This window comes from Pyrenophora tritici-repentis, chromosome 1, assembly GCF_003171515.1.
Source record: "Pyrenophora tritici-repentis strain M4 chromosome 1, whole genome shotgun sequence".
Classification (NCBI taxonomy): domain Eukaryota; kingdom Fungi; phylum Ascomycota; class Dothideomycetes; order Pleosporales; family Pleosporaceae; genus Pyrenophora; species Pyrenophora tritici-repentis.
Window position 1 is genome coordinate 1,278,956 of NC_089390.1, and position 15,700 is coordinate 1,294,655.

General features: G+C 51.4%; 5 protein-coding genes across 5 annotated transcripts; 3 read left to right on the forward strand and 2 right to left on the reverse strand.

Annotated features, from left to right (window-relative positions):
- Positions 1-1,187: 1,187 nt before the first annotated feature.
- PtrM4_004990 (uncharacterized protein) lies at positions 1,188-3,446 on the reverse strand (the record flags this gene model as incomplete). Its single annotated transcript, XM_001930513.1, has 2 exons — positions 1,188-2,459; positions 2,517-3,446. 2 exons carry the CDS (start codon positions 3,444-3,446, stop codon positions 1,188-1,190), a joined length of 2,202 nt encoding a protein of 733 aa, XP_001930548.1.
- Positions 3,447-5,830: 2,384 nt separating this feature from the next.
- PtrM4_005000 (Tymo-45kd-70kd domain containing protein) lies at positions 5,831-7,762 on the reverse strand (the record flags this gene model as incomplete). The annotated part of the gene is made up of 2 exons (XM_066102746.1): positions 5,831-5,833; positions 5,876-7,762. The coding sequence occupies 2 exons, from the start codon at positions 7,760-7,762 to the stop codon at positions 5,831-5,833; spliced, it is 1,890 nt and encodes a 629-aa protein (XP_065964948.1).
- Positions 7,763-9,401: 1,639 nt separating this feature from the next.
- Positions 9,402-11,075, forward strand: PtrM4_005010 (SKIP-SNW multi-domain protein; the record flags this gene model as incomplete). Its single annotated transcript, XM_001930516.2, has 1 exon — positions 9,402-11,075. The coding sequence occupies one exon, from the start codon at positions 9,402-9,404 to the stop codon at positions 11,073-11,075; it is 1,674 nt and encodes a 557-aa protein (XP_001930551.1).
- A 525-nt stretch (positions 11,076-11,600) lies between these two features.
- PtrM4_005020 (PcaH, Protocatechuate 3,4-dioxygenase beta subunit) lies at positions 11,601-12,634 on the forward strand (the record flags this gene model as incomplete). Its single annotated transcript, XM_001930517.2, has 3 exons — positions 11,601-11,780; positions 11,850-12,362; positions 12,437-12,634. The coding sequence occupies 3 exons, from the start codon at positions 11,601-11,603 to the stop codon at positions 12,632-12,634; spliced, it is 891 nt and encodes a 296-aa protein (XP_001930552.2).
- Positions 12,635-13,133: 499 nt separating this feature from the next.
- PtrM4_005030 (Pyruvate decarboxylase and related thiamine pyrophosphate-requiring enzyme) lies at positions 13,134-15,042 on the forward strand (the record flags this gene model as incomplete). Its single annotated transcript, XM_001930518.2, has 3 exons — positions 13,134-14,087; positions 14,150-14,669; positions 14,723-15,042. 3 exons carry the CDS (start codon positions 13,134-13,136, stop codon positions 15,040-15,042), a joined length of 1,794 nt encoding a protein of 597 aa, XP_001930553.2.
- Positions 15,043-15,700: the final 658 nt, after the last annotated feature.

A 15,700-nucleotide genomic window follows, 5' to 3' on the forward strand; every position in this document is an offset into this window, starting at 1 on the left:
GTACGCTACAGAGGTTGGTGTAGGGTTCCACCTTCCGAAGTTTACACGAAATGAGGGTAATTAGTTACGTCATACGCTTCCTGCACATCATTCACACTCACTCCCACCCCAGTCGCACAACGTCGTCTATCTTCTTTCTTTCCTTTTGTTGCCCTTTTTTTGCTGATCAACATCGCGCCATCTGGATTTAATCCTGGTTCCCCGCCTCGTACCTGAGTGATGGACAGGTACCATGTTCGGAAATGCAGTTTGCCGCCTTCGTTTCGCCGTGCCGAGGTCGCAAGGATTTTGCCACCGCCACCACAGTTGCCACGATGTGGTTTTGGTGAGTTGTTTTCAGGAGCAAGGTAGGCATGGGCGTGTGTGATATTGCTATAGTGTATGTGATTTGGAACGATTAGAACGTAGTAATGTGGTGCAATGTTTGTCCTTGAATATTTGCACTGCAGCATGGTATGGTTACAATATGTAGTAATTTATAATCAGGCTAGACTGTGTATTCATTGGTAAGAGTTCTTTGTGCTAGAACGATTAGTGGACATCAGTCATAATGTAGGATAGCATTAGGTGCGCTGGATGTGTAGCTTTGTACTACACGCCTCACCTGCACATTGCAACATGTGACAATCATGAGAGTTATTTACGATTCTTTTTTTGTGAGGTATGTGTACCTTTATAGATTCTCAATACAAAACAAGATACCGTTTTCTGTCCGTGGTAGATAAGAGAGTGTGAACCATAGAGCAAGGCACAAAGCCCTCAATGTCGCCATTACACCCCCAACGCCTGCAAATTGTTCGGCGGTATTCGAATGCTCCTATAGATCATGGAGCAGTGACACTATGACACGCTAATGCCCATCCGTATGCTTCCATTGTACAGCAAATCCTAGCAGGTACGTTGCAATTTCTCACCGAAGCCACATGCAAACGCCAAAGAACCTCAAGGATACACTCGGAATTTTTCTAAGGTTTTACCCGCAACCTTGGCTGTGTCTCTCGACAGATATAACGGCATGCGAATCGCGCGATTCCTAATCGCCCAAGCCGGAGGCTAATTTTCTCTCCTTGAGCCAAATGTAAAATTGAGAAATCGACTTTCTCTGTTACCAAGACAAGCACAAAGTCTTACTCATTCAACAATGGGTATGCACGAGCGTCTTACAAGTAGACGCTTGATGAACTCTCTCAACGCCACATATCGTAGTCTTCGTCGTCATCGGACACTGAAGGCGTGACAAGAAGAGGGGGCTTGTCCGAGAATTCGTCCCCGTCGTCCGAGTTGTCATGGTTGATGATCTGAACACCGCCATCGTATTCGTCCTCGGTTTCAGCATCCTCCAGCGTTAAATCCATTTCCATTGGATCAGATGATGTCGCTAAATTTGTGTCACCAGTCGCGGAAGTGCTGCTCGTCTTCCTGTCGATACCATTTCTGGCGACGTTACGTTTTTCGTCATCCACATCCACGGACAGATTTTGTGGTGGATACCAGAACATTTCCACGGGCACATCCTCCAGGACAATATCCTCGTCCAAGAGGACATCCTGATCGTGCGTGGTCGTGAGATGCATGCCTTCGACAATGGCTTTCCAGCGAGTAATGCTCGCCTGTATCTCTCTACGAATCTGCCATGAGTCGAAAAGGTTGTCTTTGAACCATAGCGGAAAGGTGGACTCAAGACTGAGACTGACATCGCAGCCAACCGCTTGCCAGTATACAATTTGCTGGATGAGATACTGCATCATCTTGAAGACAAAAGGCCCACAAGCACCTTCATCAGAAGTGAATCTGTTGTAGTAGTTCTGGTTTGGAGTCCAGTATTCAGGAATGTATTCCCAAAAATTCGCATCCTCTTCAAGAATCTTCAGCATACCCGCACCAACGTCACGGCCAATATCGCGGTTGTAGTTCTGATCGTAATCCTGAGCCCACATCGAATCGTAGTAATGTACTTTCTTATTTCCTCGATCCATGGCAATAAACGACCAGTGAGAGCCTTGCTCGCTGTCGCTTTCAAATCCGCCGATAGCATCGTTGATGATGATGAAGATCCATCTCTTGTCTTCGTATTGTATCTTATATTCGTTATACTCTTGAGGTGAGCTATCATTGCTCATATGCGCAAAATAACAGATTTGGGCGACGGCAGAATTGGCAATCGCAATGCCGTGAGTGTGACACGGTTCGTCACGGCGGAGAACTTCCATTGCCATATCCAGGCTGTCACCGGTCATCCATACGTGGTATGACCCACCAGTAAGACCAATGTGCCCATAGGCATCGGTTTTGAGAACAGCGTCTCCTAGTCGGAGATAAACATTATCGTTGGACGGAGGGAATCTGAAATGGTACTTGGAGCTCAGAAGAGGATATCGAAAGGGATTGGGAATAGCATCAATAACGGTGGTGGAAAGAGGCACAGCATCAGTCTCATGATTCTGTCGTTGTACGTCCAACTGTGAAATCTTAGTATACTGGGAATTTGTAGAGCATCTTGTACGAATAGCACGTACCATGGAGTAATCTTGGAGTGGATTCTCTTGTTGCCAGTTTTGGGCAGTGTTGACGTCGACACTGTAACGGCGTTTGCGTAAGGGTGGTTTTGTTCGCCTCGTAGGTAGAGATCCACGCTGGAAGCCCCGTGAAGCGACAAGTGACATTCGCTTGGTGCGTGTACGCATCAAATGCCGTGTCTTGCCGTAAACTCCTTTCATTCGCTTGTAATGAGCATCAATGGCATCTTGGGAGCACTCCAGAGACAAAGACACACGGCTAGATGTCATCTGTGTGCTTGATGGTGTTGGCAGGGCAGACGTATCATATTGCGAAGGACCGGCTAGTTCCACATGTGCTGTGAGAAGTGGAGACTTCGAGGGTGTCACGGGTACGCTGCTGTCTCGATCTTCGGATGAAGGGGGCGTATTGGGTGTCACATGACCACATGCCAAATTTTCCTGCGCCTTTGGGCCGATAACCGGGTCCTCTATGATAGTGGAGTCTGGAAGGGTCTTATAAACAAGTGGCAGTGGAGTGATAGAGGATGTCGCGGACAGTCCAGTATCGCAGTTCTCAGTCAATGGCGGTGTATTGGGTCTCATGTTGTCGACGTGCGTCTCGTCTTGATCTTGCAATTCAAGACTTTTGTGGTCCAAGGTTTCTGAACTCGAGTTCCTGTCGTCAACAGGTAATGCGGGTCGCGCCTCGGGTGAGTCAACGTCCGCCACTGACAAGACTGGACACAGAATACTGTCGGCCTCGCTCATAACTGTAGGGCTTCGAGACAAGAGAGGCAGCGTATCTGCAGGCTCTGGCGCAACATCTGCATGCGATTGCTCTTTGGTGTGTGCACCTGAAAGTGGGGCGGGCAGTGGTGAAGGAGGTGCGACCTGTGCGATGACCTGGGCAGGCGCGAACTCCTCGGCGTTATCCTCTGGCACTGGCATGGCGCTGGAGGGATGTCCCTGTGGTAAGGCGCTGTCCGTTGGCTGAGGCGTCCGTGTTGGCTCGCCGCAGGCCGTGACAGAATACACAAATGCGAGGTGGGCGGACGGGCGCTCGCGACGTGATAAACGGGTAATGCTTGCTTAGGCGCTAGAATACACGCAGCACTCTTGTTTGCGGTCTCTTGGTATATTCAACTGAGACTTGGAGCAGATGTTGTGAGCGATGCGCTAAGTACGCAGGGTAGGTTCGAAAGAGAGAGGAAGTGGAAGGTGTGATGGTGGGGCTGAGATTCAGATATAATCATGGTTTCTACGTCTTAGTGCGTCATAGCGCCCAGACAAAGTGAGAGTGAATGAGGGTCGCGGTCTCGGTATTCTGTTTGTTTCACCCAATAGCGCGTAATCAGTTTACGATAACGGACCCTGAAAACGACCAAACCATGGCTCAGCTTGTTAGCGAGGGTCTGCGAAGACGCTCCACGCCTATGAATGGGTGATGCCTATCGGGCGAACTATGGTACCGCGATATCGTACCATGGTAAAACTAGACAGTTCCGATGTTCATGCAAGCAGACTCGCACGCAGCTTTCAGCGCGCCTGTAGGAGCTCTTTGGGCAGCGCTATACGAGCAATAAACATATGCCCGACATCTGCACACTGCACGCTGTCCGAAGTGGTTGGACTTTCAAGTTGCGTTGCTGTCTAGGGAGAGTATGTAGCGCTAACAGCACGCTCGTAAACCTGCAACCTGATCTGGACGAGCCGTACCCCCTTTCCCTTCATATAAACGGAAGTTTTTGAGCCCAAGAAAACTCTGCATACGATGCCTGCATGTTCCTGTGTAGCTAGTGAGTCTGAAGTGGCATTGTGATGGATTCGTGTACAGGCACGAAGTGCTGTTTGACCGGGACCAGGATGGTTTCTAGTCATAGCTTCATTCTAAACATGCATGGATTAACTATCTTGGGCAAAATGTAATGTCATTGGAGATAGGGTATCTTCCAGACCTGTTAGCTTTACACGTGTATCATAATTTATGCCATTGCAATGACTTCTTGTATCATGTCGTCTGCCATACATGAGAAAATACTACTTATGAAGATTTACGTGCGCCGCTATTTGTTGACACGGAGAGGTATTCGCAGTCGAAATGACACGTTCACACTGAACCACGGCTTCACATTCGTCAGTGTGCCAGAACATGCCTGCATATATTCGATATAGGTTACACTATAGCGCAGTACAAAGATGGCATAAGTTGAGCGATAGCGAAGATGTCAAAGTCAATTGTCAGTCATCATGACCTCGCTCCCGACGTCTGTGATGGCCTTGGTGGCGCTAATTTGGAAACTAACCACAGAAGGAAGCGGTCCCGGTCGTCTACACAACGTCTCTTGTTGGGGCGTGAACAGTTCAGATCAAAGGCGTTGGCGTAGTTGTGGAAGAACCGTTGGGAAATTATGTCCTACGCATGTCTCAGGCTGCAGATCTCTTACTAATATAATTGTGATAGTCGGAGCAGGCGTCGATGAAAGATTGTAGGTTTCAGGCACTGACGCAACAACAGTCGACATCCGATTACATAGCTCAAAACTCACACTCTCGTTTCCTTGGGAACATGAACGGTTGAACAGAAATTAGACGGCTGTTTCTAGCGACACTAACGGTATTGAGTAGAGGGAAAGAGGCGGGGGTCAAGGATGAACCTCGAAGGTTTGGCTGTGACTGAACGGGTTCCAGGATGTGTCAAGGCCGCCTCCGCACCTCGAATATCTCTTCCCGCACAATGCAGACCCATTTACTAGCAGGCTTTACCCTGATCAAGGTTTTAGAGGGGCACACGTTGCTGCGAGAACAAAAAGTTTATAGTCTCAAGTAAGACAAATGAAATAAGGTATGTAATTATTTACATCAAAATTGGATACCTCGATACCCATAAGAGCAAGATACGAACAAGGGTGGTATATGAATTAAAAGTAAAAAAAGCAAGAACAGCAAGGAAAATCGTGAGATGGCGGTAATCACCAGTTTATTGTGCGATGCGCCACGCAATGCCTGGTAGAATAACAATGCTCTTGTGGTTAAAAATCTCGTGCTTTGGGATATCGCCCTTTTAACTCCGCAAAACTTCATCCCTAAAAACTGCTGCTGCAAATGCTCGCCCATCCGTCGAAATGTCGCGTAGGTGGCTATCATATGCGAAACTCGTACTTTTGCCCATTGCGCTATCATTGCGCTGGACGTGTCCAAACTAGATCCTGTGTGTAGGATATCGGTCGCGGCGTGGTAACGCGGCGTCGGCCGGAGAGTAGACTGGGTACACTAGGATGGTAACATCATAATGTTAATCCAAACGCACATGTCTTCTTGGAGCTTTTCTCTGCTCACTCTCCAGTACTGTTTCCCCGCAGCCTTCTACCCAGACTCACATTACGGCCAATGTCTGCCATGCCACCGACTGAGTGTCGGTTGTTCGGGTTTCGGGCTACACTCAATTGTGCTCTGGCTCGCAGGCCTCCAGACATGGGTTTGTCGTAGATGACCGGGGAGCCTTCACGACCCAGATTGTGACCATAACGACTCTGATCCCGGAAAAGGAGACTACTACGCTCATTTGATGGTGTACTTGAGATACTGGGTCGTCGAAGGCTCGCACTACTCTGGAGTGCAGGTGATGGCTGTAGATCAGGCATTTGTTCACGGGAGGTGTACTGCCTGCCGCCATTGAATCTGTTGTTGTCTGTTTGTCGTGCCCTAAAGTCGACGGAGGTCATGGCTCGGGACGGCGCACGGAAGATGGGATCCTGTTCATCTTCATCGACACTCTCACGTGTTCGATGAAGACTTGTGCCTGCTCGCTGTAGTCGTGATGGAGTTTGTCTGTCGTCGTAAGGTTCCTGGCTGTTTCCTCGTTGGGAACCATTGGAGTCAGCTATAAGCATGCTAGTTCTTCGAGCCTCTATGCGCGATAGTGCTCTACTAGGACTGACTCCGTTCAGGGTATTGCTCTCCGGTTCGATACTTTGTCGTATTGTCGGAGAGTCGCCATTGATCTGCACGCTCGGACGGCGCGAGATTGTAGCTTGGGTTGATCGGAAGGCTGGGCTGGAGAGGCCTGTTTTGGTGTCACACATGGCAATGCAAAGCTCCGTCAGGCTACGGCAAAGATTATCGGCCTTGCGACGAACCTGCCGGTCAGATACGACAGAACCGTTGATAATTGAGCTAGCGGAATGAAGAGTGCCCTGAGGCCCACCGCTACCACTCATTTCTGCCAACGCCAGCGCCTCCTGGGCCGTCGCTTCTAGCGAGCGGTATACGGCGGGAGATACATGCTGTCTAGCTTTGCTGAGAGCGTCCCGCAACAGAGGGTGGGCCTTATTGGCACTAGGCGGCGCCTGGGTGCTGACGCTGGATTCTGAAGGAGACAGGTTGGACTTTCGCTGTTGGTTTGGAGAAGAGGATACTGTTGTGGCGGAAGTGTTTGCTGTCCGCGGGCGCTCGGCCGACGCCTGCGAAGCCTGAGATACAATGGCGCCAGATGTCGAGGGTATCTTGCCCCCCATTTCAATCTTGCGTATCCTGGACTTTAGTTCGTCTAGCTCGTCCCATACAGAGGCAGCGGGGCCTGTAGAGCCGTGCGACTCGGTGCCGTCGGCGCGTGACCCGGCTTCAAACGACGTCTCCACGTGGGGCGTCCGCGGCTCATGTGACAAGTTGGAGGGCCGGTAGGGCTGGACTGGGGTGCGGCTTGGTGGCGTGTGTTGCACGTCTGGCTGGGATGATCGTCTGGCGGCGGAGAACTGGGCGAGGAAATCGCGCGGGGAAAGCTCCGAATCTCTCCGCGTCGAGGTAAAAGATGCCTTGTGGGAGAGATCGCGCGTGCGAGGTGCGGCGTCCGGCGCAGGCGAGTTTGACGATCGCTCATATGCTCTGGACGGGGTGGGCAGGAACGAGGAACGCCGCAGGGCCGATGACCGGGGTTCCACAGGGATTCGGCTAGTTGTTGGAGTCGCAGTAGAGTTTAATTGCACTGGCGAAGGGGAGTGAAGAGCGGAGGGAAGCGACTGGCGGCTGCTGTTGACTCTAGCAACCCGGGACTTCAATCTCTCCACGCGCGTCGCAGCTTCGGAAGGTCGCAGCTGCTTCGGCCCAGTGTCGGCGGCAATATTCAGAAACAGATCCTCCTTCTCAGTGTCGGTGCCCGGGGTGACAGGTGCAGGCGCTCCCCGTCCGCTGTGGGCGGCGTGGTAGTCTTCCATGCGGCTGCGAGGGCCAGAGTCGTATTCGGACGACTCATCAGTAGAGCTCGCCATTCGTCGCGCGGGCGGGCGAGAGGTGCTAGTCGAGTTTCGGCGTCCTGGGGGCGGCCTGGAGAGGCTGGGAGTGGGAATGGCAGAGGCAATGGCAGAGGGAATGAGCAACTGTCTGACGCTTGTTTGCTGTGACTGCTGTCGCGGGGCTTCGCTCGACGTGACAGAATCGTCGTCCCCACGGCGCTGGGTGGATTGGTGAGAGCTGCTGGGAGATACCAGGCCGGACTGTAAGGAATGTTGCTGCTGCTGCGCATAGGCAAAGTCGGCGGGGTTCTGTGTGCTCCGGCTGCGCGTGACCAAGGTGACAGGAGGGCCGCGCGAATTGTCTATTCCATGGGCACTGTGTGAGGCTGGCGGTCTCCGCGCGGTGGCTGCGGGCGCAGACGGCACACGCAGCAGCGTCGGGGGCTCTGGTGCCGTGTTGCTGCGTAGATGGATGGGCTTGGGCGTGGTAGCCTGCGATTGAGAGTTGCGCCGCTGGATGTGGTGTTGTGGTGCGCCTCCAGACGAAATCCGAGAATGATGGGCCGGCATAGCTGCAGGTCCAAGTCGACAAGTGCGCTGGCAGCTGGGCTGGCACCAGACAGGGATGACCGGTAACGTTTCAGATGGCTCAGCCCGTCATGGCTGCTTTTTGTGACCCACAAGCTGCGCGTAAGCCGTCGTATATCGCGCAAGCTTCACCAAAGTTCAGAGGGTGATTTCTGCGACGCTGGGGACACCTAGTTCCACCACCTTACCCAATTCCTTGCTAGGGTGCCGGGCCACTCTGCACCAAATCTCACAATCCTTCCTCGAACGAATGACGGGCCTCGACGCGGCCTTTCTCTCTCCAGACGTGATGTGCAGCTAGACCGCCTAGCACCCGTCGTCACATGAGATATTCACCGTTTGCCGTTGCTTTTAGCTCTGGTCTGAACGGCGATTGCGAACTGTAGCTTTGGACTGACTCGGGCCAAGCCATGAAACCACATGGCTCGATGCGGGCAGTTGGGAAAAAGCATCGTCTTGCTCCGCACGCGCACACACCGCTGCTTGATCTACACCGGAACCTTCCTCGACCCTCTCACCAACAGCCCAACGCAGAGTAGCTAAGCCCCAGGCACAGGAATCCCCTCCTGTGCCTGCAACAGATGCCTTCATGTCAATCAGGGTGCCGGGTGCCGGGTGCCGGGGCACCGGCTGCCAACCTGAATCGTGCATCCTAATCTTACCGCGTATCAGAGCCAGGCAGCATTTAATTTTATTTCTCTACTTGTCATCGCGAAAGCTGCTTCGTGCGTCGGCGGAGACGTCAAGCCTCACAAACGTGGACGGACCAGAATGTTAGGCCGTGCCAGTCGCAAGTTGACATCGGAAGCCTGGCGAATGCGTGATGCGGCTAAGGCACTATTGCGTCTTCTTACCGGAGCGACCCATGCTCCACTGCCCAGTGGCGCAATATCTGTCTCGGTGAAACTGGAAGGCTGAAAGTTTGTGTGGAAGCACCCTTTGGTCTCACGTGATATCGGTGGCGGATAAACCATCGTACCGATAGGTCCGAGGAAATCTTGCCCAGCCAAGCCCTGGATGTCGCCCACGGGCACCATACAACTTCACCACAACGACTGACCCAACCTCATCCCTTCCGACGCCCAGAATGTCCGTCGCAACTCTATCCAAGTCCCTGCCCAAGCCGAAATATTCGGGCGAGGAAGAGGACCTCACCAACAGCACGCGCGTCTTGAGCTCCGAGCAGTACGAAGCCCACGTCGTGAAGAAGCAGAATGGCCCACCCGCATACGGCAGCAGGCAAAGCTGGCGGCCACGCGCGCCCGAGGATTTCGGCGATGGTGGCGCGTTTCCAGAAGTGCACGTCGCACAATATCCACTAGACATGGGAAAGAAGGGCACACCATCCACATCTAATGCTCTCGTGAGGAGGGTTGATGGCGAGGGCAAGACCAAGTATGATGAAATTGCCAGGCGGGGACACGGCGACTCGCGAATCGTGCAAGCGAGCTTCAAGGACTTGATCCCGCTGCGCCAGCAGGCGGATGCCGGCCAGCTGGACTTGTCGCGTCCGAGCCAGGAAGTAGTGCAGGCGACCAAGGAGAAGACTGAGCAAGCTCTCATGGCTCTGGTCGCTGGCCAAACTGCTGCTCAGCGACCCAAGAACGTCCAGGGCCGAAAGAATGACGAACCTACTTTCGTACGGTACACGCCGACTGCGCAGATGGGTGAAGCGCAGGGAAAGACACGCATCTTCAAGATTCAGCAAAGGCAAATTGATCCCATGGAACCGCCAAAGTTCAAGCACAAGCGTATCCCGCGCGGTCCGCCCTCGCCACCACCTCCTGTCCTCCACTCTCCACCGCGAAAGTTGACTGCTGAAGATCAAGAGATGTGGAAAATCCCGCCTCCCATCAGTAACTGGAAGAATCCCAAGGGTTACACAGTGCCTCTCGACAAGCGTCTGGCAGCCGATGGTCGAGGTCTTCAGGACATTACGATCAACGACAAATTTGCGCAGTTTGGCGAGGCACTACAAGCCGCAGATCGGCACGCGCGAGAGGAAGTCAAGCAGCGTGCGCTGATGCAACAACGACTGGCAGAGAAGGAGAAGCTACAGAAGGAGGAGCATCTGCGCAACCTTGCGAAACAGGCAAGAGAGGAGCGCGCTAATGCCTCACGACGACGATCCCAGAGTGATTCGGACACAGACTCGGAAGAAGAGGCAGTGCGGAAAAGAATGGACGCGCGCAAGGAACGCCGCGAGGATTTCCAGCGTGAGCTCCGCCAGTCGCGCATGGGTACCGAGCGCAAGATCCAGATGCTTGCACGGGAACAGAATCGCGACATCTCCGAGAAGGTCGCACTTGGCCTGGCAAAGCCTACTTCGGGCGGAGAGTCCATGTACGATTCCCGGCTGTTTAATCAAACCAGTGGTTTCAACACTGGGTTCAACGAGGACAACCACTATGATAAGCCTCTCTTTGCAGCGCAGGATGCTATTAGTAGCATCTATCGCCCGAGCGTACAACAAGATGACGGCGAAGACGAGGGGGAGACGTACGACAGGATCACCAAGTCAAGCAAGTTCGAAGTGCTAGGCAGGGCCAAGGGTGGTTTCAAGGGCGCTGATTTGCAAGAAGCTCGCGAAGGACCCGTAGAGTTTGAGAAAGATACCGATGATCCATTTAACATCAGCCAAATGATCAACGAGGTCCGTGGTGAGAAGAGTAACGAAAAGACGGGGGAAAAGAGGTATGGCATTCAGGAGCCCGAGGGCAGATCTGCCAAGCGTGCTAGGGTAGATGACGATAGCGATTGAGCGGCATGGGAAAATAAGCTTTGGCGTTTGGGTTTTGTGCATTACACACTGCAGTAGCAGTATTCTAAGAGCATTAAGGCGAGGGATATCAGCATTGAAATATCCATAATCTAACGTTTTGCATGTCACATTATCCTAGTGGTTATGAATTCATATCAAGTAACACCATTTACGGTCTAATAACGACGAGCATACTCGCATGCGAGCCTACTAATGATTGCATCACTTTGATCGGCTGTGGACAGTGTCGGATAACGCACCCTCGGCTGCGTCCACCGACGACGCCCGTCGGTATTCTCCACACCATAGGTCCATAACCCCGCTCTCAATGTCGTCCGACTGCAACCAAAGTCGCATCCGTATTCTTCGGTGGCATGTTACCGGCTGACAGATCCTGAAAACAAGATGAATAAGACCAGCTTCTCTACACGCTGACGTGGGAACTCGCTCGCCTACATCTGCCATCGAGAATTCTCACAGCACGTACAGCACCAAAAGTGCGGCATATAACTTTGAAAGAGCACAATGACGGGCCAAACTCCACACAAGTTTGATCCAAACTTTACAGAGGCGGTCATCAATGCGACAGGACCGAAGGCTACGCCGAGGGTTAGACAGCTTACGGCGGGGTTGATCCGGCATCTCCACGATTTTGCGAGAGAAAATGAGCTCACAGTAGATGAGTGGATGGTCGGCGTGGAGCTGGTATGTCGACGTGGTTTCTACAGCTGAGACCTGCTAAAGACTAATTCAACACATGCTGACGATACGTAGATGAACGCAGCAGGCCGCATGTCCGACTCCAAACGCAACGAAGGCCAGCTTGTTTGCGATGTTCTTGGTCTCGAATCTCTCGTAGACGAAATTACCTACAAACTCGCATCCACCGCTGAAGACGAGCCAACCGCGACTGCCATTCTAGGCCCCTTCTACAGGCACAACGCGCCCGAGCTACCCATGGGCTCCTGCATCGTCTCAAAGGAGGTAAACGAACAGGGAGATCGAACATGGATGCACGGTACTGTCACAGATTTCAAGACAGGAAAGCCCATTGAGGGCGCAGTCATGGACATATGGCATACGGCACCAAATGGGCTGTATGAGCAGCAGGATCCTAATCAACCGGATATGAACCTCAGAGGTAGATTCACAACAGGGAAGGACGGTAAATACAGCCTCTATTGTCTGAGGCCGGTACCATATCCTATTCCTTTCGATGGGCCGGCTGGCAAGATACTGCAGGCATTGGACAGACATGCAATGAGGCCGGCGCATATTCACTTTCTGGTATGTCTAAAAGTCCAACGCATTCGGCATTGTGCACAGAATCACATACGAGAATTCGTGTTAACAGGATACAGCTTGCTGCGCCTGGTTATAAGCCTATCGTTACCCAAATCTTCGACAGAGAGAGCAAGTACCTTGAAGACGATGCGGTGTTTGCAGTCAAAGACTCGCTCATTGTGGATTTTAAGCCTTTCCAAGGCGACCCCAAAGCTGACTTTGAGTTGCCATATGATTTCAAGATGGCGAGCTTTGAGGATGCAACGAAGGCGTGAGGTGCACGATATGAACTGGATGACATATATCGTATTCTAGTCATACATGATCGATACTTGATTATTGATGAAGCGTAGATACTTCACATTTTACATCAGAATTTATGTGCGTTCCCATATCGATTGATGCATTCCGATGCTAGTAGTTAGCCGATGATTCCCCGCACTAACCACAAACCGTCTCCAACCGAACCGCGGTTGTCACGCCCTACATGCATCCGACGCCCTAAGCCGAAGCTACAGCATGTCGTGTCATGTTTGCTCTCAGCACCCAAACCCTCCATGATCTTTCCACTCTCCAAGGATTACTTATAGAAGTCTTGCATGAACACTTGGCTTATTTGGGTTCATAGTTAGTAAGCTTTCCATGTACAACTTGATGTATGATATGCATGGCAGCAGGATGATCATACTGACTACCTCAGGATAAGTCCACGTCTAACAATCAGCGATTTCTACACCTGCAACATTCGTACTGAAAAAGGATCAATTTAGAATCATGGGGGAAGACAAGATAACCCTCGGACGGTACATGTGGGAACGCATTCACCAAATCGGTGTCGACACAGTCTTTGGCGTACCAGGTGACTTCAACCTGCAGTTTCTCGACTCCATCTATCTCACCCCAGGACTGAGACTCATTACCAACCAAAATGAGCTCAATGGTGCCTATGCAGCTGACGGGTACTCTCGCATCAAGAACGCTCCTGGCTGCCTCGTCACTACACATGGCGTTGGGGAACTCTCTGCCTTGAATGGAATCGCAGGAAGCATGAGTGAGAATGTCAAGGTGGTTCATGTTGTTGGCCAAACAACGAGGACTATGCAAAATGCGAAAATGATGATCCACCACAGCATTGGCGGGAAGCCACATCACCAGGTCTACAATAAGGCCAGTGAAGGGCTGCGAGTTGCGGCTGCGGAACTTTGGGATATTGAGAGTGCGCCCAAGGAGATTGATCGCGTGCTGAGAGAGTGTGTGATTCAGAGTGGTCCGGTCTACATCTTCTTGCCGTTGGATCTGAGTGCCGAGATGGTCGATGCGGGTTTGTTGACAGAGAAGATTGATCTTGAACCGAAGGTTGACAAAACGGCCCAGGATGCGGCGGTAAAAGCTATAGTTGCTGCAGTCGCAGAGGCAAAGCAACCGACGATTGTGGTAGATGCATTGGTACATCGGTTCGGTGCATCAGAAGAAGCGAAACAGCTGGTCAAGGCGCTCAATGTCCCATTCTTCTCCGCAGCAATGGGCAAAGGCATCGTTGATGAGACAGATGAGCAGTTTGTGGGCGTGTGGAACGGCGAAATCAGCTCCCCAGGTGTCAAAGAAGTTGCAAAGCAGGCGGATCTGGTCATCACGCTTGGCTACGTACCCGCTGACACGAACTCCGCTGGCTTCTCGAGACCATTGGAAGATGGGAAAACCATACACATCAACCCGCATGATGTCATTGTAAGTACCACTGCTCTTATACAGTCATCTCTGAAAGTTCTCTCGCTGACAACCTCATCCAGGTCAAGGGCAAATCTTATTCCTCTACTTCCATCAAGCCCCTTCTTGCTGCTCTTTCCAAAGCCCTTCCATCAACACCGCAACACAAAATCCCTAAACCCACTTTGCCTGGCCCCCGTATTCCTCTCGATGCAAATGCCGCCCATCTGACACAATCTGCGCTTTGGCCCGCCATTGAAGCGTTCATCCGCCCAGGTGATGTTATAGTTAGCGAAACAGGAACGAGCAATACTGGTGTCTGTGATATCACATTTCCGGCAGACATTAGACTGGTCACTCAAATCTACTATGGAAGTATTGGTTTCGCTACTGCTGCCACACTCGGTGTAGATGTGGCACGACGGGAACTCGAAGAGGGTGGACAAAAGGCCGGAAGGACAATTCTGCTAACCGGCGATGGGAGCATGGCATTGACGATACAAGAAATTGGCACCATGATCAAGAACAAGTCCAAGTCCATCATATTCGTACTCAACAACGATGGATACACTGTTGAGCGGTTGATCTGGGGTGCACGACAACGTACGTTCTTTTCTTTCTCTTCACCTTTATGCAATTCTAACGTAAGGTTACAGCATACAACGATATCGTTCCTCACAACTACTCACATCTGCTTCCGCTGTATAACCACCCTAACCCCGAGACTTCATTCCATCGCGCCACAACAAAAGAAGAGCTCAAGGCTATCCTGGAGAAGCCTCAGCTGCAGCAGCCGGAGAATGTGCAGCTTGTGGAACTGGTGCTGGATAAGATGGATACGAGCTGGAAGCTGGGGACCGTGCTAGCGTGGAGAAGTGAGGAGCACAAGGAGTATCTTACGCGAGAAGGGTTTGTGGATACGTATGGTGGGTGGGGTTTGGATGGCAAGGCTGGAGGGGATGTGAAGTGGAGCTGAGTGCGGATTCGCAGACGCGATGATTAAGATGTGAAGATACTGAAAACAGAAATCCTTACGATTGAAGACTTGATTTGTTAATACGAGATACTGATGTTTTATCTTTATGTTTAGTAATCACGTGCATCATATGTCTGCTGGAAGGAAGTTGCAGGCGGGCACCCCCGTCATAGGTCAGCACCACTACCTCACAATGATCACGACGACAGAAGCACCGTCAACGATCCAGTCGATCGAGTTTCTACGCCAATCTGATATTTTAGAAAGAATGACTTGCCAATCTGTATTTGAACTAGGCACAAAAATTACAATGGATCAAATCAAGGTTGTCAGTAATCAATATCTCATCAATATTGTTGTTTGATTTGTTTGATTCGGAGCCAACCAACTAACCAACAGTTAGCCACTGTATTTCTGTCAATCAATCAACCAATCTTGAGAACAAAATGTTGATAGGATTGGTGTTGTTTGATAGTAAGCGAGGGAGGGGGATACCTAGGTGAGCAGACTCCGCAACAATCAATCGGATCGGCATGATTGATTCCTATCTAGGTTAAAGGCTGCCTAATGAAGTAATTCTTTAACCTATATAGGAATCAATCATGTCAATCGATTGATTGTTGCGGAGTCTGTAGGTGAGGCCTCTGGGATAGCTGCT